Source organism: Notechis scutatus, chromosome 4 (assembly GCF_049901735.1).
Source record: "Notechis scutatus isolate UNSWTSFEM ecotype Mainland chromosome 4, rNotScu1.2, whole genome shotgun sequence".
Taxonomy (NCBI): Eukaryota; Metazoa; Chordata; class Lepidosauria; order Squamata; family Elapidae; genus Notechis; species Notechis scutatus.
Window position 1 is genome coordinate 115,626,413 of NC_142012.1, and position 24,191 is coordinate 115,650,603.

The 24,191-nt window shown below is 40.6% G+C and overlaps 1 protein-coding gene across 1 annotated transcript in view; it reads left to right on the plus strand.

The window, feature by feature from the left end:
• Positions 1 to 8,507: 8,507 nt before the first annotated feature.
• Positions 8,508 to 24,191, plus strand: part of AFAP1L2 (actin filament associated protein 1 like 2) — a 92,039-nt gene continuing 76,355 nt past the window's right edge. The window contains exon 1 of the mRNA XM_087964518.1: positions 8,508 to 8,689. Within this exon, the coding sequence (XP_087820644.1) occupies positions 8,674 to 8,689 (16 nt within the window). The 5' untranslated portion in view covers positions 8,508 to 8,673. The remainder of the gene's footprint in view (positions 8,690 to 24,191) is intronic.

Consider the following 24,191-nt stretch of genomic DNA (forward strand, 5'->3'; position numbering starts at 1 on the left):
TCAAAAGATGAGATTGTCTTGAGGGAATCTTTGTTTTCAATGCAGTTTAGTACAGTTGCTTATAAACATTTCCATGTGTTTAACGTTTTAAGATGATTCTTCTGACCTACCAGGCAACTAAATCAGCTAGAGTCTTCTGAAGAACTTCTCTGGAATACCTTCTTACTAATTTCCATCATGGCTTTTCTTTGACGTCTTTTAAAATAGGGCAGGACAATCTTCTTTCTGAGTAGCAATTGTTCAAAGGTAATTTGCCCAAGATAGAAATAAGCAGGAGCTGAAGTCACAGTAGGTGGGAAAACTCCTATTGTCTTAGTAATACTTAGTAATACACTCCGCTGATATCAAATTAGACTGCTGCTTTTCATTTAATTATTCAATGAGTTTAGTGGGTCCCTCTGTCTTATCTCCATCTCTAGACTTCTTGGACTAATTTTCTTGATAATATATGTAAAATGTGTCCTTTGTTTCTTCTATTAGTATCAACAAAAGTGATACCAAAATTACGTTAGGTGCATAGTGAAGTCATCAAATAAATGCTGCAATTATATACTTGTGTTCAAATGTGTGACAATAATAAAGTACATTGTGATATTTGCATGATGATGTGATCATACACATTTCATCAGTAACCCTTCAACTAATTCCACTGCCCAAGTTTACTCTATTAAGAAAAAAAATTGAATAAGAAAACTCCTCAATTAGCAACTTGGTTTTCTTCAGGGCTCTTTCTAGTTGAATCCAAAGACACCCTGCAACATCCAACCAATATTTACATAACAGAGAGATGACTTGGATTTGGCCCAGTCTGTATCTGAAGGTCAAATGAAAAAGGGGGGAATGGGTTCAATGATAAATGGATTTGTTCTGAAAGTAGAGTGATTCCTGAAATTCTCAGGATGCCTCTTAAGGGATAAAAATATCCTGAAGGTCAAGAGAGATTATATTATGTCTAAAAAATATATATAAAACAAAATCTAAAAACTACTCTAATTTCTACAAACTTACCATATTGTGCCTCTAACACTGGAACTTTCCTTTAGTCCTTCAAAGCAGAGTGCCAAATTAAAAACCTTTTATACTTTTTTCCATGCTACCTTATAAGAGGACAAAGTGATTTAACTTTTTTGCTAAAGTTATGAGCACTGACTACAATTGAAGGATTTTTCAGAACAACTAGGTCAGATCTCTTCTCTTAATTAGGCCTCTGAATTGGATTACCTAGTTTTAGCAACTGTAATATACTGTATAAATAAAAGGAAGTTAGTTTCCATAAATCAGGAAGCAATGAGAGGGTTTTCTTTTTCCTTGTACCAAAGATGCTTTTTCCAAAAGGCATCTAAGCTTTCTTGATTTTTTTCTTTGAAAACGTTTTGCTTCTCATCCAAGAGCTTCTTCGGTACAATTCTTCCCTTTTCTTTTAGTTATTAGGCCTACCTGGAACTTCAGATTAAAGTATAACTCTTCCTCAGATGGTTTCCAAGTCTCTAAATCTAACTGATTAGATTTAGCATTAAAACATATTGAAACCTACATTGTATTGAGAGGAAGGATTAAAAAAAAAACAAGACAATGACTTCAACTACAAAGTTGTGACACTTCACTCACTCACATACACACATACCGACATAACAGCCCTGGTTGATTTGAGTCACTCCCTTTGTTCTACAAAATTAAAATATTCCACTAGGGTGTTTGGTCAAACAATTATTTTTCAATTGTGCTTGTAAAAGCCCTATATAAAGTTATAATTGTGTTTTTCCAGTCATCTACCTTATCATTTCACAATAAATTTCAGTTTCTTCTTCCCCATTGGAAATTCCCTTTTCTTTGGAGCATCCATTTATATTCTTTCATTCCTTCTGGCAGAGTTCATACAGATAGATTAGGTACTTTCAAACTGCAATGTGGAATACAGTGTAGGTTTTTAGTTGCATGTTTTTATGAGGTGGCCTCAATTTAATTTGTCTGGAAGAAGAAAGATAGAAATATATTACCATTAATTAACAGGAGGAAGAATATAATCTATTTCCAACAACCTATTGCTAATATTATTAGGAAGCAACAATGGAAACTGTTAGGCTGCGTAAGGAAATGAGAGGTGAAATTTTCGGTTTACAAAATGTACTTCTTATGTATATATAAAAGGAAGGCAGGAAGGCTAAGGGAAAGAAATGAGCAGTTTGCAATAAGCACACAAGCAGAAATCATTTCCACATACATACTGTTCAATGTTGCATTTGTGATAGACGACCTTTGATTTAACCCATTAATCGATGGTATGGTACATATATTCACTTTGCCTGCATATTTGTATATCAAAATTCAGAAAATGTTATTTTCTCTTCATATACAGCCATGATTTGAAAGGGAAATTGTTGACTTTGGAACTGGGGAAAAACAAGACCTAAACATTGACATTTTGGATTATTCTGGACAAAGACTCATGCTTCTGTGAAATCATTTTTCTGTATGAGTAATACAGAATAGTAATAACTTATGTAACATTGAGAGTTATCGTCTTAAACCCAGTGTGATAGTGAAGCCTATCACTAGAGATGTCAAAAGTAAATCCCATCTCTTCCAAACAGTTCAGTCTATATAGAGATATTATCCAAATAGCTCAACACGGCAAGAAACAAATTCTACCACCTATTCCTATTCAATATGGAATTTTGTTTCCTTCTTGTATCTGTTTCATACCTCACTTCTTTGTATTGATTTCAAGCTAAAGCACCATTTATTCCTCAGGAAGCTAAGAGAAGATCTTATTACCAGGGCAGCCTTACTTTGAAGTATAATTTTGGGGAACAATATGAGGAAAGTTGAGTCATCTGAATTAGATGATGAGTTTCAGATAACATTACAGGGTTAAAAAGATGTCTTGTGAAATCCTTAAATATGAGAGAGAGTGTCAGAGTGCACACAGTGTGACTGTGTGAGACAACCCAGGAGCAATAACATCAAACAGGTTTGTAATAATAATAGTATATCTCTACAAAAAATATACACATACACATACTAGGCAAAGGTCAAACAATCCATCAGCAGCTATAGCAGGGAAGAACACGAGAGAGAGAGAGAGAGAGAGAGAGAGAGAGAGAGAGAGAGAGAGGGAGGGGAGGGAGGGAGAGAGAGAGAGAGAGATACATCCCAACTGGGCCTCCCTTATAATACAGACTCTTAAAGTGGTAACAGTCAAATAACCCTGCTGACTCATTCCTACCATTCCTAGCATTCTAGCAGCTGGTCAGCTTAAATCATCATTACAGACTCGTGTGGAAAAATAGCACACAGCATATTATATATGTTATATTTTGAGTATTATGTATTTTGAGACTTTCCAAATGGAAAGTTAAATTCATTGTAAGTTGTATGGTACATGATCTCGAATTTTATAGATTGTTTAAAAACTATCTTACTGGTATGGGCTCAGTTATAGATATGAAAATACAATAGTTATGAGATATTGGAAGGGTATTTATTTGATTTGTAACATGGCATTCTAATATGTGGTCTTCGTATTTTTAATATGTGCTCTTCATCTCTGTTTCAACAGAGGTTCAAGTAATAAGATTTCCAAACAATATTGACCACATTTTCCTTAAATGTTTTTATTATTCTTGTTATTCTTGTTATTATTTATTATATGTCCATAAAAGATGGGGACAAGATATGTTCAATATATGGTAAGTCAAAGACTAATACATTTGGAAGTCATTAAGTTTGGAGAAAGTGTTCTAAATCACTTAGTATACTGACTCTCAATTTGATTTACTCTAAATTGAATCTTTACGTCAAGAATAGAAACAGTTTCTCTGATAGTGAGAGCCACTATCAGCTAAATACTTCAGCTCATTGCTGAAACCAGTATAAATTTACTATTTAAGATCAGAATACAATAATTTTTTTTATTTTAAAAAATTTCTAATGATCTTATATTCTCATATCACTCAAAACAGAAACACTGTCATTTATTTTTCTTATTAATAATGTTTTAGTATTACATGTAAAGAAACCATTGGCCTGCAGCTTCCAAAAAGCCGATTTTTTTTTTTCTCCTTAGACAAAAGTCATAATATGTGCTTTTAATTTCTTGTACTTTATATTTTAGTTAAAAATTCAACCAGAGGGAATACATCTCTTTTTTAGGTTTAACCTGTATATCATCCCACTAGATAACTGTGTTAATTATTTTCATCATAACTGAAAGTTTCACAGAAAGTGCAAAGGCAAAATGTTAATAAAGACTAATATAGTACATTTTCAATATACTCCAGTTGGTCTGAAAAATATTTGCTTATTATTTTTAAAACACCAAGTTCCTTTACAAAGAAGTCAAAATAGGGGGAAACCTAGCTGGCAATATTCTTGAAGGGTCCTCACATGATTGAATAACTTGATCATCTAGACCCTAAATATCACATGGAAGGAACAAAACTAATTTGATTGTCATTGCTCACTTTTGTGTGGTGATTCCTATTACGATGGTTACATTTGTTTTCTGCTTTTTCTTTGAGCTAAATTTTCCGAGAGCTGCCCCATGGGATGAGTAACTAGCTAGACCTACTTCACAATATTTTACTTTTTTCAGAATTCCTTTTTCAGATCTATAGGCTGAATACAGAGGTGGTATTCAGCAGGTTCTGACCAGTTCTGGAGAACCGGTAGCAGAAATTTTGAATAATTCGGAGAACCGGTAGTGGAAATTTTGAGTAGTTCAGAGAACCAGTAGTGGAAATTTTGAGTAGTTTGGAATACCACCTCTGACTGGCCTCGCCCCCATCCATTCTTTGCCTCCCATTGAGCCCCAGATGATTGGCTGGGTCTTCTTTGGTTGCCCTGCACAGGAGAACGGAGATGGAAAGCAGGTTAGTGGGGGGGAGGGGAGGAGAGTTTGCAGTAACCTTCCCCTGCCATGCCCACCAAGCCATGCCACACCCACCAAGCCACGCCCACAGAACCAGTAGTAAAAAAAATTTGAATCCCACCACTGGGTGAATAGTGTACTCTGTACATGCTCAGATGGCGTTGGTAGAAGAGAGCAATACTAAATGGTCCAATAAAAAGAAGCAGGCATCAAGTCAATAAATGTGTACGAAGTTTGATTTTCCTTCTTTAAAACACTAATTCCCCATGTTCCTTGATATCTGTTTGGTGACAGCAGCTGAAGATCTGAAATATATTGATGATATCCAGTCAGTTTCTCTGCATTAGGTAATAATGGTGAGGCTGAACAGGTACTGGAATTGTCTTCTAGACTAGGAAATAAGGTTCCGATGGAGAACTAATGAATGAAGATAGATGCATTCTGGCTCTTAGACTCTAAGTGAGACTGAAGAGTGTGGGTTCACAGCCTAGAGTAGTGATAGCTCACCTTTTCGGCACTGAGTACCCAAAGCACGTGTGTGCGCCCCAGTGGTGGGATTCAAATTTTTTTACTACAGGTTCTGTGGGCATGGTTTGGTGGGCATGGTGTGGCTTGATGGACATGGCTTGGTGGGCATAGCAGGGGAAGAATACTGTAAAATCCCAATTTCCTCCCACTCCTGGGGAAAGGTTCCTGCGAAATCCCATTCCCTCCCATCCCACTAACCTGCTTTCCAGTTCTGTTCTCCTGTGCAGGGCAACAAAAGAAGACCCAGCCAATCAGCTGGGACTCGGGAGGCAGAGAATAGATGGGGGCAGGGCCAGTCAGAGGTGGTATTTGAGTAGTTCTCTGAACTACTCAAAATTTCCGCTACCGGTTCTCCAGAACTGGTCAGAACCTGCTGAATACCTCTGGTGCACCCCCAAAATGCAATGTGTGTCCCCCCCCATGAATATGCACATTCCCCATGCATGTGTGCATCCCCTGCACATGTGGCCCACCTCCCACACACGTGCCCCAACCCCATTCGTGTGCATGTTCCCTGTGCATGCACCGCATCCCCCACGCATGCATGTGTGTCCTTCATGTGTGCACCCCGCCCCCCCGTATGTGCCCTGCGCATGCACAACAGAGACCCAAAGACCAGCTGGCTGGTGAGAGGCATGCACACCTGGTGGAGGAGCTGAGGTGGGGTGATGGCTTGTGTGCCCACAGAGGGGGTTCTGCGTGCCACCTCTGGCACGTGTGCCATAGTTTCACCATCACAGGTCTAGGGAATGAAAATAGATAAAAGGTTCAAATTCCAAAGTGGTTGGAGCAAGGAATGGCTGAAGAAGGACAGCCAATTAACAGTGACTTTCTATCTGATGAATGAGTCAACTTCCTTTAATGCAATGTGTTTGAACATTGTTTGAAACCTCACTTAATACATATCTGATAAAATTTTGACTGATATTCGGTGCTGGCCTACTCTCCTTCTGCCTAATCTCTTAATGGCACTGAATGCCACCAATCCTTCTGGAGAGTTTGTGACAATTAGAGGCCAGAGGCTCTGTTTTGCAGAATTTTTCCCATACTTCTTGCAGGTTCGCTCCGTGGGAGGAGGAGGAGGAGTAGCAGGAGAACCTGGGATGACTCCAGGCTTGGTACCCCCCCTCATTCTTTTTAAATACCTACAATAATTACACTGCTAGGAGATAATCTATCGGTTTCAGAAGTATCATTAGCATCAGTGTGTTAATGATACCCAGTTCTATATCTCCACCCCAGGCCAAGCAGGAGATAGGGCTTGATGCCTGGAGGGACTGATTTTGACAAAAGGCTACATTTTAGTCCTCTTGTTTGTTAAGAAGCCCTCTTGCTCCAGGCTAGTTCTGTCCATGGCTCCGGACAGCCTTGCACTCATCCTAAGAAGCTTGCATAGAAACTGGGATTCTCCTGGTGTTAATGGCTGTAACTGGAACAACTGGCAGGGTTGTAGCCAAGATTCAAGGCTCAGATTCTATTGCATCCTTTTCTGGAGTGGGAGGCCTCGTGTTTGAACTACGTTTGAACTACGATAAGATGCTCTGACTGAAGGTGTCCTTAAAAGTTCTCAAGAAGCTGGCAGAAATGACAAGACACTTCTTTTCACTGGAGTAAGACAGGTGAGGTTCAGGGAAAGTTTGTGTTTTCCTCTTTGAGAAATGGATATTCAGTTGTCTTCATGCTGAAGGAGCCGATCAACCCCTTGTCACTGTGGAAATGAAAAAGTGCAACAACCTGCCACCTCTCCAGCCTTGTAGATTTCCATGTTCACTTTCCATTTTCCCAGAGCTACTGTTTTCAACAAGACTGGAAGTTGCTTCAACTTTCCCATCATTTAAAATGGAACACTATGTCGCTTTCTTTCTGTTAAGCACACTACTATCAATCCAAGGATTTCATCACTGATCAGAAAAGTTGTATTACTATATAGCAGACTTCAAAAATCCAGTTGAGCACAAAAAGGCAGCAGATATTAACATAAACCCTTAAATTTCTATTGCCATCTAGTGATCTTCTGAACGTTAGGAATCAAATTTGGTGGCTCCAGTTATTCCAACAATGTCTTACTGGAGTGGCGGGGGGGGGGGGGGGGGAGTTGAAAGAACAAGCAAAAGACAACAGACAGTTCTCCTTGCTCACATGCCCTGCATCTTGAAAGCCAAGGTCACCCCCACCCACCCCCAAAAAATGTGTTTGGGAAACACATGAGATACCCAGAGGGTTGAGCTGAGGTTTCGTAGAAGTTCTCATAGGCATTGCGAGAAAGGAAAATCAGTTGCCTTGTCTTCCAAGTACTTATTTGAATATGTATGACCGACTGACATGCTTGCATTAACAGATTAGCAGATTAACAGAGTTGGAAGGGACTTTGTAGGTCATCTAGTCCAACCCCCCATCCAAGCAAGAAACCCTACACCATTTCTGAGAGATGGAACTCCAGTCTCTTCTCGAAAGATTCCAGTAATGAAGTTTCCACAACTTCTGAAGGCAAGCTTTTCCATTAGTTGATTGCTCTCACTGTCAAAAAAATTCTCCTTATTCCAGGTTGAATCTCTCCTTGATCAGTTTCCATCCATTATTCCTTGTCTGGCCTACAGGTGCTTTAGAAAATAGCTTGACCCCTTCTTCCCTGTGGCAGCCCCTCAAATATTGGAAGACCGCTATCATGTTTCCCCTGGTCCTTCTCTTTACTAGACTAGCCATGCCCAGTTCATCTGACGTTTTAGCTTCTAGTCCTCTCATCATCTTGGTTGCTCTTCTCTGCCAATATCTTTTGTGTAGCATGGTGACCAAAACTGGATGCAGTATTTTAGGTGTGGTCTAAAACTAAGGCTTTACAGAGTGGTATTAGTACCTCACTTGATCTCGATTGTATCCCTCTGATAAATTGGCTTCTTTGGCTGTTGGTTCACATTGAATTGGTTTGCAGGGTTTGCACGAGACGTCGAAGCTGGTTTGGGGGGGACCCAAATTCACCCTTCCCTAACCGCTCCCTTCCCACGCCGTTCTCCAGCCACCCAACCGCTCGTAGGTCCCTGTAAGGTCCGACGATTCTGACCTCATAGGAAGGGCGGAGCTAGGAAGCGGCAAGGCGGTCCGAGAAGGTTTTACCCGAGAGTTAAGGCAAAGAATCCGCAAGCAGGGCGAAAGAGGCGCATCCCGCTGGGAGAAGTCCGTCCGGAGTTTTGGAGAACGTGGGAGAAACCCGGACCCTCCAACTCTAGGAAAGACCTCTCTATCCCGCCTAGCACCAATTAAAAGGCGAGAGACCCAGGATGGATAAATATAAAGGTAAGGGAAGGGCGCCTCTTTTGCTTTTCTCCCGAGCGTGGGAAAGGGCTCGGAGGCTTGGCGCTTCCCAGGGAGGCTGCTTGTTTTCCCACCGTGGGTGTTCTGTCTTCGTTGAAATGTTTTCTGGCCTCCCTGCTATTCTGGTCCTCCCTGCTATTAGCAAGGAGCAAGCGAAGGTTTCTTGGAAGCTGCAATCTGGACAAGTGGCGACGTGGGTGGATTCGTGCGTGGATTGGGGCGAAAGAATTAATCCGTGTTCTGAGCGTCGCGGTGTGGACGACCGGCTGGCAAAACGAGATGATTATGCGCGGTCTCGCTTCCAAGAACTGGTCCGAGGAAGGGAGGAATCTGTAGTTAGAAGCCGGGGAGGGGGAAGGAGTTCATAACGGGACGGTTTTAAGGGTGGTGGTGGTCGCAGGCTAAGAAGCACTCAAGGGCTTGAAACGATAAACCTTGAAAGGAAGGCAGAGAGGTGGCTGCGAGGGTGCTCTTCGCGGTGATCCACCCAGAACACCTGAGAGCTGAACCAGAGGGGGCCGCCAGCCGGGGCACCAGGAAGCGGGCGAGACTTGCAAACCGCGCGTCCCAGCCGAGTGTGTGTGTGAGAGTGAGTGAGACAGAGAAAGAGAGTAAGAAGGAGGGAGGGAGGGAGAGAGAGATCAAAGAGTCTGCTACAGCTACTTCATGACCCGCGAAAGAATTTGGGAACTTTCTGAGTTTCGCCTACAACCTCCGCGTGATTATGCTGGCCGGCTGGGGCTGGAAGGCACAGCTGGCTACTGGTTTCGTGGCTACTGGTTTTGCGGCGGCGATTTCTCACGGGCGATTTCTCCGTTTGAAAAGTATTTAAGGAATACTTTAAATACTTTGAATAGTTTAAATAGTATTTAAGGAAGCGGTATTTGGAGTTTAGTTGCTAAAAGGACATCTGCTTGAACTGCCGGTGGTGAAGAAAATGCACTCTGCACGTTCTCAGGAGCCGATGTTTGCTAATCAAATAATGACAGGTGGTGTAAACAGGAAGATGCTAGGTTATTTTGTGCTAATACAGTGTTATTTGCAATTAGGGTTGTTTTATTTTACTTTTACTTTACGCACCTACATGTCTATAAGATGGTGGCCATATACCTTTGTTAAATAAACAAGTACTGGCATGTAACATAGCAAATCCTGGATATTGGACTCCTTAATTTGTGTGTGTGTGTGTGTGTGTGTGTGTGAGAGAGAGAGAGAGAGAGAGAGAGAGAGAGAGAGAGAGAGAGAGAGAGAGAGAGAATGGTGTATGACCATGAATGAAGGAGAACGTGTGCTAGTTAGTATAAAGGCATCTCAGCTGTCTAGCCCGGTGGGCTGGCCTTGCCCTCTATAGCAGCCACACCCACTATTGGCACATTGCCGCAGATTTGCCTAAAGTCCTTTGGACTAAATAGGTTCTCTACCTCCATACTGCACACTATTTCCCTCCAAAATTAAACTTAACAAAATGCAGTCTATTTTTGGTATTTTTCAAAAGGAAAAAAAAAAAATCCCAGGGAATGGGAAAGTGCTCATTGAAACTTTCTTCTCTGGAAAGAAGAACCTTCCTTGTAAAATTATTTTGATATCACTTGAAATATGCTAAAAATGCACTTTTCCAGCATTCAGCCTTGTGCTTGAACATATATACATACACATACCTATACAAACACACACCTGATCATTTACTTAACGAGTAGGTTGTAGGACCAGTTTTCAGGGTGATCTGGCAATGCCAGTACACACCAGGACCTGAAAATCTGGCTCTCTGCATTTATAACTCTAACATGAGAAGCAAGTTATCTTCAGCACTCTAATCTTAGGTTGTTCTCCGGTGTTTCTCCTACCAAATCAGATAATCGGTCAGCCCATCCAAGGAGTAATTTAAGTGGAATCTGAACATATAATTGTTTAAGAAAATCTCTCACATTCTGAAACTAGTTCTTGCAAGTACTGTGGGATTATGATGCAATCCTCTTCTCATTTACCCCTCATTTACATACTGTAAGTGTGAAAGTAAGTCACTGTTTTTCAGTGTTGTTGAAACTGCAGACTGTTGCCAAACAAATAGTTGTAAGTCAAAGATTACCTGTAGTCTTCAATGTTGCAGAACAGGATGAGAAAGACCCACTGTGTTGCAAAAGGAGGCTGCCCTTACAAGTTGTGGACTAAAAGAGATTGTGGTCCAGCTGTCACCCTCTTGGTCTGGAATTGCTGCTTCGTTCATATATACACCTGTCTTGAGTAGAATTGCTGTCCCCAGATAAGTCACTTCAAGGCTATCTCCTTGAAGGACATATTGAGTGTACCACTGTGGCCATGTTGCATATGTATTGCATTGTGCATCTCCTCAGAAGACCAGGCTTCCCAACCATGCAATTTTGGGAATGTGTGGACTTCAACTTCCAGAATTCCCCAGCCAAGTTCTGAGAGTTGACATTTTCACATCTTAAGGCTTCATGGTTGAGAAACCCTGGGTTAGATGTTGTTTGGCTGAAGCCTCCACAAACCCCTTCCTTTTCCTGGGCACAAACTGGCCTTCTCTGACATCCAAATGTGATGGCCCAACTCTCAAAACTTCCCAGACTAGTCACCTGATTGCCAGTGCCTTTGTGTGCCATACGGTGATGTGGAGAAGATGAGATAGGTTGGTTGATGGAGGTGGATGGATGGCTTTGGTCTTCATCCTGGACAGGACAAAAGGATCCTTTTCCCCAAAGAAGGGATTGTTAGGGAGTTCCAGAAGATAATAGAGCTTCTCTCAGGAAGGTTTTAATGCCCATCATAGACTTGAGAAAGAAGGAGCAGCTGCTTCAAGACCATAAATGGAATGTTGAGCAATCTGGTTCTTGTCTTACCTTCTGTCAACTCAATGGCAATTGTGAACTTAAAGTAGGGTGGAGATTCCTCTCCCAACACCATATCTTACACTTTTTCAAAGCAAGTACTTTCCATGGTGGAGCTTTTGTAACTGCAAAACAAGATATGGCTATTTTTATACGTTTGTTTAATAGCAACAGAACTGCTTGTACTGAAGGAGGTGGTTGCTATTATTAAACTGTGTAAGTAGTAATAATAATAATAATAATAATAATAATAATAATAATAATAATAATAATAATGTTATTATTTTAAAAAACCCAACCCTTGATACCGTCAAGTAGATTTTAGCCGCTGTGTGCCGGAAAGTGACTGTGGGTGTGTTTTACTATGGGTGTATACTTTTATTAGACATATCAGCAATCCTAAAGATGTGTTTCACCCTGGCAGAAGGTCCCTCCTTTCAATTCTGGTTCTTTTGTGTGTCCTTTTTTTTTAAGTGTACTTTAAAAGTAAAAAAAAAAAAAAAGGAAGACAGTTTGTTGCAGGTTGCCAGCTGTAGATGAGAAGTTGTGCTGGCTTCTTCTGTAGAAGGCAGGCCAAAAAAGGAGTGGACGGAAAGAGGCAAGCAGTGGTATGGACCCATCCCGGTGCTTGAAAGAAACACAAATCTCAAATGTCAAAGTGGGGTGCGTGGGAAAATCCTTTTGCCTTTCTGTAAATCTCAATGTTATAAGACTCATGCAGCTGGATGTTTTAAGGATGGCATTAACCTTCTGCTGTGAAACAGAATCTTCACTTTTGCCATGCAGGGGAACCTGACAAAATGGAAAGCACTTTTTCTTTTCATTTGTATAAATTCCACAGGAACAGAACTTCTTTCTCCTCTGATGTGTGATCACTTCCTGGCTAGTATGTGGATTTCTTGGAAGCATACTGCTTACTGTGCCAAAACAAAATGGTGCATTTTATTAATTAATTAATTAAATTTGGGCTTTCTTTCTTTTTTTTCTTGCTTTCAACATCCCTTTAAAAAATGGAATTGGGCCCTTAGGCCGTTTTCTATTTAATAAGTTGTTTAGTTCTTTAATATTTTATGAAAGAGAACTTGTGAGAATCATGCTTCAGCCTTTTTTAAATTCTATTTTCTGGCATTGTTCTAAAACAGGGGTCCCCAACCACCGGGCCGCGGACCAGTACCGGGCCGTGGAGCACTCTTTACCGGGCCGCAAAGAAAAAAAAATTAAAAAAAATGGCGGCTTTCTTCGCCTTCGTGAATGCTGCTGGGATCGGGATCAAGGACACAAATGAAAGAAGGGGAGGGAGGAAGCAACCGAAGCCTGTCCTGCTCTCTGGCTCAGCTCTCTCAGTCGCTTTCTCGCTCCTCCACCAGCCCAGGAAGAAACTGCTTCAAAGAAGCCGGGGGTGGCTTTTCCTGTCACCGCAGCTTCCCGAAGTGCCCGTTTCACCCCACCCCACCCGCCCGCCGCTCGCAGTTCAATCCACAGTGCTCCGTTCTGCCTGCCTGCCTGTCTGGTTGTTTGGGAGCAGCCCGCTGAGAATAATAACTATTCGCCTCTTTTTATCAGCCGAAGCTGCTCGAAACGAAGAAGGCAGGCAGGCAGGCAGGTAGAACGGAGCACTGTGGATTGAACCGCGAGCGGGCGGGCGGGCGGGTGGGGGTGAAACGGCGCTCGGGAAGCTGCGGTGACAGGAAAGCCACCCCACCCCCACCCCCGGCTTCTTTGAAGCAGTTTCTTCCTGGGCTGCTGTAGGAGCGATAGAGTGACTGAGAGAGGAACGAGGCAGACACCTGAGGGAGGGAGGGAGGGAGACACCTGAGGGATGGGGCTGAGGGAGGCAGGACCAAGGCGCTCCCTGAACTTGGTGGTTTGCTGGCAGACGTTTATTACCCGACTAGGTAACAACATCAGATGTTACCTAGTCAGGCAATGAAACTGCAAGCAAACTACCAAAGTCGGATTCTCTCTCCTCCCCTCCCCGGTCCTTGAAAAAATGTTTCTGCTTGAAACCGGTCCCTGGTACAAAAAAGGTTGGGGACCACTGTTCTAAAAGGTTTACATTCTTTTGCTGAGAAATCTTACTGGTTTCTGAGACTTTTTGTCCATTTGTTCATTCATTCATTCATTCATACAGGTGAAACTCGAAAAATTAGAGTAACGTGCAAAAGTTCATTTATTTCAGTAATTCAACTTAAAAGGTGAACCTAATATATGAGATAGACTCATTACATGAAAAGCAAGATAGTTCAAGCCATGATGTGTCATAATCGAGATGATTATGGCTTACAGCTCATGAAAACCCCAAATCCACAATCTCAGAAAATTAGAATATTGTGAAAAGGTTCAATATTCTAGGCTCAAAGTGTCCCACTCTAATCAGCTAATTAAGCCATAACACCTGCAAAGGGTTCCTGAGCCTTTAAATAGTCTCTCAGTCTGGTTCAGTAGGAATCACAATCATGGGAAAGACTGCTGACCTGACAGTTGTGCAGAAAACCATCATTGATACCCTCCATAAGGAGGGAAAGCCTCAAAAGGTAATTGCAAAAGAAGTTGGATGTTCCCAAAGTGCTGTATCAAAGTACATTAATAGAAAGTTTTGTGGAAGGGAAAAGTGTGGAAGAAAAAGGTGTACAAGCAGCAGGGATGATCGCAACATGGAAAGGATTATTAGGAAAAGGCCATTCAAAAGTGTTGGGGATTTTCACAAGGAGTGGACTAAAGCTGGAGTCAGTGCATCAAGAGCCACACCTGGACATGGGCTTCAAATGTCATATTCCTCTTGTCAAGCCGCTCCTGAACAACAAACAACATCAGAAGTCTTACCTGGGCTAAAGAAAAACAGACCTGGTCTGTTGCTCAGTGGTCCAAAGTCCTCTTTTCTGATGAGAGCAACTTTTGCATCTCATTTGGAAACCAAGGACCCAGAGTCTGGAGGAAGAATGAAGAGGCACACACTGCAAGATGCTTGAAGTCCAGTGTGAAGTTTCCACAGTTTCTGTTGATTTGGGGAGCTGTGTCATCTGCTGGTGTTGGTCCACTGTGCTTCATTAAGTCCAGGTTCAATGCAGCTATCTACCAGGAGATTTTGGAGCACTTCATGTTTCCTTCCGCAGATGAGCTTTATGGGGATGGTGACTTCATTCTCCAGCAGGACTTGGCACCTTCCCACACTGCCAAAAGCACCAAAACCTGGTTCAATGACCGTGGGATTACTGTGCTTGATTAGCCAGCAAACTTGCCTGACCTGAACCCCATAGAGAAGCCAAGAGAAAAATGAGAGACATGAGACCGAACAATGCAGAAGAGCTGAATGCTGCTATTGAAGCATCCTGGTCTTCCATAACACCTCAGCAGTGCCACAGGCTGATAGCTTCCATGCCACACTGCATTGAAGCAGTAATTGCTACAAAGGGGGCCCAAACCAAGTAATGAGTACATATGCATGCTTATACTTTTCAGAGGTCCGATATTGTTCTATGTACAATCCTTGTTTTATTGATTGCATGTAATATTCTAATTTTCTGAGATTGTGGATTTGGGGTTTTCATGAGCTGTAAGCCATCATCATCACAATTATGACAAATCATGGCTTGAACTATCTTGCTTTGCATGTCATGAGTCTATCTCATATATTAGTTTCACCTTTTAATTTGCATTACTGAAATAAATGAACTTTTGCACGATATTCTAAATTTTCAAGTTTCACCTGTAAATAGGCAAACTATATTTTCTGAGTACATAGGATTGCAATATTAATTTATGCTCTGTCATATCTGCATTAATTTAATTTAATATTTATGAATGTAATTTTAAAAAGGAATAATTATTACAAAATTTCCTGATAATTTTTAACACTATTGCAAGCAAACCTTTTTGGACTTGTTTGCAGGGAGGTAACAATGCTGTTATTTTGGTGTGTAGCTATTTTAATTAGATTGTAATGAATTTTTGAAAATGTTTGTGTTTTAATGTATTGTTATGCAGCCGTGCCCTATCAGGATGGAGCATGCTGTGAACTCAAATTAGGACATAATTTTTAACTGCTTGTGCTGAAGGAGGTGATGTAATTCTCTGGCTTCATGGAGTGGCCTTAAAATGATTCCTGTGGATTCGTTAGAAGTCTTCCTTTAATTTTCTCACAATTACCTGTGCTTTGAGGCTGAATTCTCTCACAAGTTTCTGGTTGGCCCATTCTGATGAAAATGTTGGTTTCAATATACATCTGCCATTATCATTTAAAAAATATCCTGCTTTTCAGAATATTTCTGTGGCAATCTTAGGGATGTCCTGAGTTTATTGATAGCTGAAAACAGGAATACTTGCTGATAATACTTGAGCAATGCTGAATAGGCAAACTACTTCTTGGGTGCGTAATGAGATATTGTCATTGATGTGTCACTCTGGTGACAAGTCTCACATTTGAATGCACAAATGTTTCTTGCTCTGAACACTGTTAAAATGTGCAACCCCAATATTTTAAATAATGAAACAGGGCCTTTTTAGTGTGCCACCTGATTTGGGGGATCATAATGATTTTGTCAATTAAGAATGTATTTTTCAGAAAGAATGAAAAGCAAGAAAAAAGGAGAAATTATTTCAACTGTATGGTAATTCTACTGTCATTCAAAACAACTGTTCAATATTTGGCTTAGTGAAGGAGTGTAACAAAATTATGAGAAACCCACTTCTTCCTGTGCATGCTGATCTTCCTTGTTTATCAATTGGCAGGCTTAAATCCAGGAAGCCCTCTATGGCCCTCACTCATCAGCTGTCTAACAACTTTGAACAGTGGAAAGCCAAATGGGCTGCTGGACACCCAGATACAGGCAGTTACATAGATGACCCTACACAAAAGGTGCCAGGTTTTGACCTTCCTTGCCATCATTGGTCAATTCTGAACAGGATCCATATCCCACATGGTGTTTGCCAGGACTCATTGTTTAAGTGGGCTCTTGTCTTTATCCCTCAGTGTGACTGTGGTGCTGTTTGACAAAATATCCCTCACATTGTGTCCGAATGTCCATGAAGAGCTTACACTAGCTCAATGTCTGCTTTTTTTCAACATAGACCACCATAGTCCTTGAATAGACATTAACATTTGAACCGCTATAAGTCCATATATTTGCCATACACTAAATAAATAAATAAATATTTGGCTAAACACATGAATATAGGAAATGTACTAACTTGCTTCAATATGACCCAGTCTTTTTGTGAATAAATGGGCTGCATATAAGATGCTGCGTGCAAGGAGTTGCATGTAGAAACTTGTATCCCAAATATATAATTAGAACAATTAAAATTAATGACACTCATTACCTTTTCCAGAGCACAGGATAGAATGGACTGGCTAAAATGCAGATGGTTATTATCAAAACTGACAGTGCTATCTATTAAGAGATAATATCTGCCAAACAGCAACCAACCCGGTTGCTATATACAGCTGGAAGTTCTGAATACTAAATTATTAGCTGCGGACAACACCTTTTCTATATGGAGAAATATTGAAGGTTTTACTCGCTATATAGAAATGTTCAAATTGAAGTGAATGAACAATTAATCACAGTATATAGTTGCTTTGTGAACACTTGTCCAGGAAAAATATTGCTTGCTATACAATGTTGAATTCTGTGCATATAATAAATAAATGAAGTAGCTTTAGCCAATTTTGTGATACAAACAAAAGCATGATTATTGACTAGGTAAACCATAGGTGGGATATGTGTCCTTCTAGATCAGGGGTCCTCAAACTTGGCAACTTTAAGACTTGTGGACTGGCTGAGACATTCTGGGAGTAGAAGTCCACAAGTCAAAGTCTTAAAGTTGTCAAGTTTGGAGACCTCTGTTCTAGATGTTGCTGGACCACACTTTATATTGCCTTATCCAGCATGAGAGATATGATGAAACCTGTAATTCAAATATATTCAGAAGGCCACAGATTCCCCATTCATGTTTTAAATTTAAAGGATTATCTGTTCAGGATATCAAGACTAGAAAATCTAAGAACTTGAGCATCAGTTCTAGTGTCCAAGAATATTAAAACAATATGCTCCTAAATCAGCCATTGTAGATTTTATTCTCTTACCTGGGAACTGGGTGTTGTTGCTTCTTATTTAAATCTGCATATTGTTTTACACTTTCTATTCTATGTCTACCTTCCCTGTTAGTATTCCCTGGTTTCACTGTAGAATATTGCTTGATATATATTAATTATATATCAATATAATACTATGGGTGAATTGCGTGACTTCAAAATTCTAGGTGCCTAGAGATTTTTGTGTGTTTGATTATTTTTTTAAAAAACTTTATACGGTTGAAAATAAGTACATGTGAGTTTAGAGGGAAGGGAAAGAAGGTAAGTACAGAGTTAAATCCCCAAGTTTCCCTGGACCACTCTCCACCAATTGCTGGGACAGAGCAATATTTTCACTGTAATAAGCACTTTTGGAAATATGTAAATTCTAGCCATGCAAATTAAGTACAGTATGTTGAAAGACTAAAACAAGCTTTGGTGAAGAAGGGGAGACAGTAGGAATGCCTGGAATCTCGAAAGCATGTGGGACAAGAAAGGGAGAAACAGTGTTCGCTTACTTAAGGAGGAAACCAGATGATTAATTTCAAGTATCCAGAATAAGTTGTGCAAACTGACCTTTTGTGCACTTTGTTTGGAATGATCGTAGCCCACAGAAAAACTGTAGGATTAATGAACTGAATTGAACTGTAAATATAACTGTAAATTTGCATCTATGAATAATTGTCCTTCATCATTCCAGTCAAAATAATGTTCGGCAATAAGTAGAAACATGACAACATAAATGGCATTATCGTCATCATCAATTGTGGGCATGGTGATATCTATTTCAAGGCAAGATTACTCTTTTCTCATCTCTTTCTTCTTTTTCCTCCACTCTTTCTAGGAAGACCTGGTTCAAAGGCAACTAGGCATCTTAGGTGCTGCTTTGGTATTATCTTTAAGCAGCCTAAACCATGCATTGGTGTTTTCCAGCCTTGGCAATTTTAAGAATTCCCCAACCAGCATGCTTAAAGTTGTTGAAACCGAGAAACATTGCCACATAATAAAGCTTTATAACTTTTTGTCTGGAGCAGGATGTTTTCTTCTTGTTCTTTGAGTCCTATTTTAGATGCCCAATCAATTTCCTTTTACTTGTTTTATTATTATTGTATTATTATGTATTATAATTGCGGTGTGACAGTGGTTAGAATGCAGTATTGCAGGCTAACTCTGCCCACTGCCAGGAGTTGGATCCTGTCCAGCTCAAGGTAGACTCAGCCTCCCATCTTTCCAAGGTTGAATGAAGACCCTGATTATTGGGGGAAATATGCTGACTTTGTAAACTACCTAGAGCAGGGGTGTCAAACTGGATTTCTTCGAGGGCCAGTTTTGGCCTCCTTATGCCTGCATAGTTTGCACACTTCCTTTATTGGAAACTTAGAATAGCATACAATCTTGAAATCCTAGCTTTAAATGTTAGATTGCCACAGCCTTCTCTCTCCTAAATGAGAATTACAGTTATAATCTAACACACATGACAAGCAGATAGGTTGGCTAATATTGACATGACATGTAAATAGGTTTTTGAAGTGTGTTTTGGGGGTAGTTAGAGTCTCAAATAGCACCTGCTTTTATTGTGTTGAAATAATTTCCAAAAAAGAGAACTTGTTGGCTTGCTATTGCTTGTGAGGTTAATGTGTTTATTTCCTATGCTAACCTTACTGCATTAGAATAGAATAGAGGAGAGAAGAGGAGAGAGAGGAGAAGAGAGTAGAATTCTTTATTGGCCAAGGAATTTGTCTCCAGTGAATAAGCTCTGAGTGTACACGCAAGCAACAAGTGATAAATCATGATCGTAAAATACAATCATTATAAATCATTAGATACAACACTTAGTGATAGTCATAGATAATAAATAAAAGCAATCAACATTAGTCATAATAGGATATTAAGTAAAAGCAATCATATAACTCATACAAACAACAATCTTATAGTCATAAGATACTATAAGATACTATAGGTAATAGGAAAAATGTGAAGAATAATAGTAATATAGCCCTACTATGTATTTTGACATTCTAGGGCATACACTCTTGTGGGAATTTGTTGCTTATCAAAGCATAGGGAAAAAACTGTCCTTGTGTCTAGTTGTTTTGGTGTTTATAATAGACTGATATATAACACTTCAGACTTACAGTGGGAAATGGCTTATTCCCTCCTTCCCCATGCTATCAGATGATGGCCAGTCCACCCTAATGGAAATGAAGAACTGATATAAGTCAAAGGACTATTAGTCTCATTTTCTGTTGCCATAAAATGGGTATACTTTTTCTTTTGCAGCCTGATAAGTAAAACGAAAGAGGAAGGAAGGAAGCTTCTAGATGGGATAAAGCTGTACTTCCCAAACAGGGATAATTTACTCAAAATTTGGTAAAAGTATTTTTTCTTTGGGTAATGACTCACAAGTCGGTTACTCAATCACAACAGGAACATTTAAGTGGACTTAAAGCATTTTATCTCAGCTGGATAAAATGACTTTCTGATAAAGTCTGCTCTGTTCTGTTTCCTATTGCTGTGTTGGTTGAGTCTGATATTGCAAACTGCAGGTGAAAAGGACTGGTTGAGATATTATACCAGTATATGCATGTATATTGGGTAGGTATATGAGCCATGAATGTCAGGATATCTTACTACCTGCATCTGGTAAATAAAAGAAAACACAGTTTGTCAAGGAGTTATTTTATAAAATAGTTCAAAATGCAGATCACAAGTAAAGTCTATTCAACTGTGTATCTTGTATAGCCCACTTTCATAATTTCCTCCCTGACTGGATTACATAAACAGTGCATTCAGGAAGTTATTTTGAAATGAAATGTTTCCATACAGTTGGTATTTTTCTGATATGCCATTTTTTCTGCTTACTTTTAAGGGCTATATTTTTGGTTGTGTCACTTTCCCTTTCCAGTTGTAAAGTAGGATTTTGCAGTGCTTGAAAATCCTGGAAGTTGGAAGATATTGTTAGTATTTAACCCACACCCCACTCCCAATATCCTTCTTTTTATAAAGAAAGAGGGGTGGAATTCTACCAGTTTGGACCCGTTTGGGCGAACTGAATGTTAAATTTGCATCTGGTTCACCAAACCGGTATTTGAACTGACCAGCTGGCTCCGCCCATCCCACCCATCCCGCCCAACTTGCCCCTCCCAGGAGTCTCCACGCGGCCCATTTTTGATGCAAGTAAGTGCAGGGTCTGTGCGAAGGCTCTGGGGGAGGGAAAAATGGGCTTCCGGAGGGCCTCCAGAGTTTGACACCATGGTCATCCCTGGTATCAAACTCAATTTCATTGAGGGCCGCATCAGGGTTGTGGTTGACTTTGATGGGCTAGGATGGGCATGGACAGCTCCCACTGCTGCTGTGCTCACTCTCCTTGGGCAGGTTGCTAATGTGTGCTGGAGAGCAAGTGTGTGGGTCAGAGGGAGGTCCACATACTTGCCCTCCTTGTGAGAAGACCCGGCTTTGTAACCAAAGCACTCTCAGCGATAGGATGGGAGACCACCAGGAGTTGGGTATAGTGGGGGCAAAAGGCAGCAGGGCTGCTAGTGGCCAAGTGTTAAAGCAAAATTTATCTCAGACCCTCACTCTCTCTCATTATAATCTCCTTCCTTCTGCTTTCCCTTTTCTTCTTTTTCCTTTCCTTTTCATTCTGCTTTCTTTCTTCTTTCTCCCCATCTTCCCTTCTTTTTCCTTCCCATCATCCCTTTTTGTTTTCTTTGTTTTTCCTGTCTCTTCTTGGATGCTCAAATGCAAAAGGAGAAACATTTCTCAATGCTTTTCGACTTGGGATCAAATGCCACTTGTGCTAGTAGTTAGTGATCACTTAAAAGATTGAGAACAAACCAGGGTCAGTTTATCCCATGATTGCATTTCGTGGGGGCCTCTTGAGTGAGGAGGAGGAGGAGGAGGAAAACAGTGAGGCTTTGTGCCAGCCAGCTGCCCAGGCAAGGACTAGGTCAGGCGGTGCTGGCAGGCTAGAGAGGGGGATCATGGCTGCTCAGGTGACTGCTGCTGCAGAGAGAGACAGAGAAAGACGGGGGGAGAGAGAGATCCAATCCAACCTGTGTGTGTGTGTGTGTGTGTGTGTGTGTGGAGAGAGAGAGAGAGAGAGAGAGAGGTCCGATCCAACCTAGGAGTTATACCAGGCTGGCGGCGGTGTTCTCTCTCTCTCTCTCTCTCTCTCTCTCACACACACACACACACACACACACACGTTGGATCGGACCGGTCTCTTGCTCTCTCTCTCTCAATGCAATGGCAGTAGCAACGCTTCAATGCCTGGCCTGTGGGGCGTTCAGGTAAGCCAGTGTGGGGAGTGGGAAGAAGCTCTGCAAACCTCCCCCCACTTTGCTTTGTCTTCCACCCCCATTGCCTCACTGTGTGGCCACTGCACCAGTGCATTGCTTAGCCTCCTGTTCCATTACAGTGGCAAGCAAGAAGAAGTAGCAAAGAACAAAGTGAGGCAGTGGGGAGGGGTGAAAGACAAAGCAAGGCAGGGTGTGCCAAGCTGCCCCACCTGCCCTGCCTTTCCTGAGGACCCTTCAGCCAAACCACCCATGCCAAACCCTTAACCCTCCCCCCCCTCCCCAGGGTAGCCACATCCCTTCACTAACCTGCTTTCCAGCTCCGTTCGCTTCTGTGGCATAGTCTGTGGGACTATGGTTAAAAAATAGTTCAGCTTCTCATACACAGAAAAAGATCTCATGAGGTTGGAAGGTCTGAACTATTTTTTTACCATAGTCCCACAGACTACATTAGTTGCTCTTCACACAGCAACAGAGAACTGGGCCTGTGTGTGTGTATGCACCTGCCACCTCCTGAGCACACCCATGCATGCCGGGATGGCGTGGGCTGGGACGAAGTGACACAGTCCGGCCGCATAGTTTCCAGGATGGCCACGTGGGCCAAATCTGGCCTGTGGGCCTTGAGTTTGACACCCCTGTTCTAGACAATAACATGTAAACAATTTACCATCGCTTTCTTTTAGGATCTTTCTGGTTATTCTTATATTTTACAGATAATTATTAAATTGTAGACATTTTTAATATGTAGAAAGTGAGCTTCACAGGTTGCATTTCTACTAAAAGTAATATCCTGCTATATTGGAAATTAAAATTCCATTTTAGTTATGCATAAACCAGACAATGAACTGTTTGTTATATTGATACTAGGTGTACTTCTATCCAGCACCATATTTGATGGTAAATATAGCAATAGCACGTAGGTTTATATATTGCTCCATAGTGCTTTATATCACTCTCTGAACTGTTTATAGTGTCATCATTTTTCTCCCAACAGTCTGCACCCTCATTTTACTAACCTCAGAAGGATGGAAGACTGAGTCAATCTTGAGTCAGTCAGGATCAAACTCCTGGCTGTGGGCAGAGTTAAAATGTAATACTGCATTCTAACCACTGCACCACTGGGGCTTTTGGGAATCTTTCTTTAATCCCTTCTCATTTCTGAACCTTTTCCAGAATAGATCAAGATGAAAACTTACAGTTTTGAAAATGAGCGATCTCATATAGTGTGAAGAGCTACGGATGTAGTAGACACAGTAAAGGATTAGTGAAGGAAGAGGACATGTGCATCAAGGAGAGAGAGGGAGTTGAGGGCATATATCTCTGTACAGGGAGTGGGATGACAATATTTGAGTTGATGTAGTCTGAAAAGGGGAGAAATATGTTCATAGGAATACAGTTCTGTTCTTTATCTCTGCCTTATCTTTGAGCACTGGGAATCTTTCAGTAGGAAAAAAAAATCTAAGCTACTTTGTCTTTTATTGTAATAGCTGCTTTGTTAGGTGCCACAAAGTTATTTTATGATACACTTGCAATACTGTCTCAACGTTGCAAATGTGCTTAACAGATGACTGCAGTATCATTAATTAATTCAATCAATCAATCAATGTGCATGTTGTCCATCTCTCTACCAAACCAATCTGGTACACTATGTTAGCCCAAACATACTCTCCTAAATATAAATTCCAGTAAGTTATAGGAAATGTTTTAACAGAAAATGAATTCAGTATTTGAACACTTCCAAGTTATAATAAGAATCACAATTAGACAAAAGTTATATCAAATGTATGAATAAATGATTCATCCTTTAATATTGAGTTCAGTTGTGATTGGAGTCCTGGAGTGGAGGTACATTCATGGTGCTCCACTCCTCTTGTATGTATCTGTTGTTGATATAATGGTGCTGAACTCTGCATTTTTTGCAGTATTTCCAAAGTAAACATAATATTTGATTTAATATGTAGTATAATAAATATAATGTGGAGGTTCCATTACATATTTGCAATAATGTATAAGTGTTGATTATGCTGCATATCTTTTATGTTATTTTAGATAAAGAGCCTGCATTGTTAAATAAGAGGTTTATGTGTGCTTTTAAAAAAAGATGTACATATAAATTAGGTGAAAACTTTTCGGATGATATGCTGGTAGTGCTTAGACTATTATAGAGTTTGATATGACAGTTGCAGTTAGTTTGCTAAAAAAGATTAAATTTACCCACTAAGCTACTGCTAACTGAGTAATTCACAAGCAGACACATAATATAATTGTTA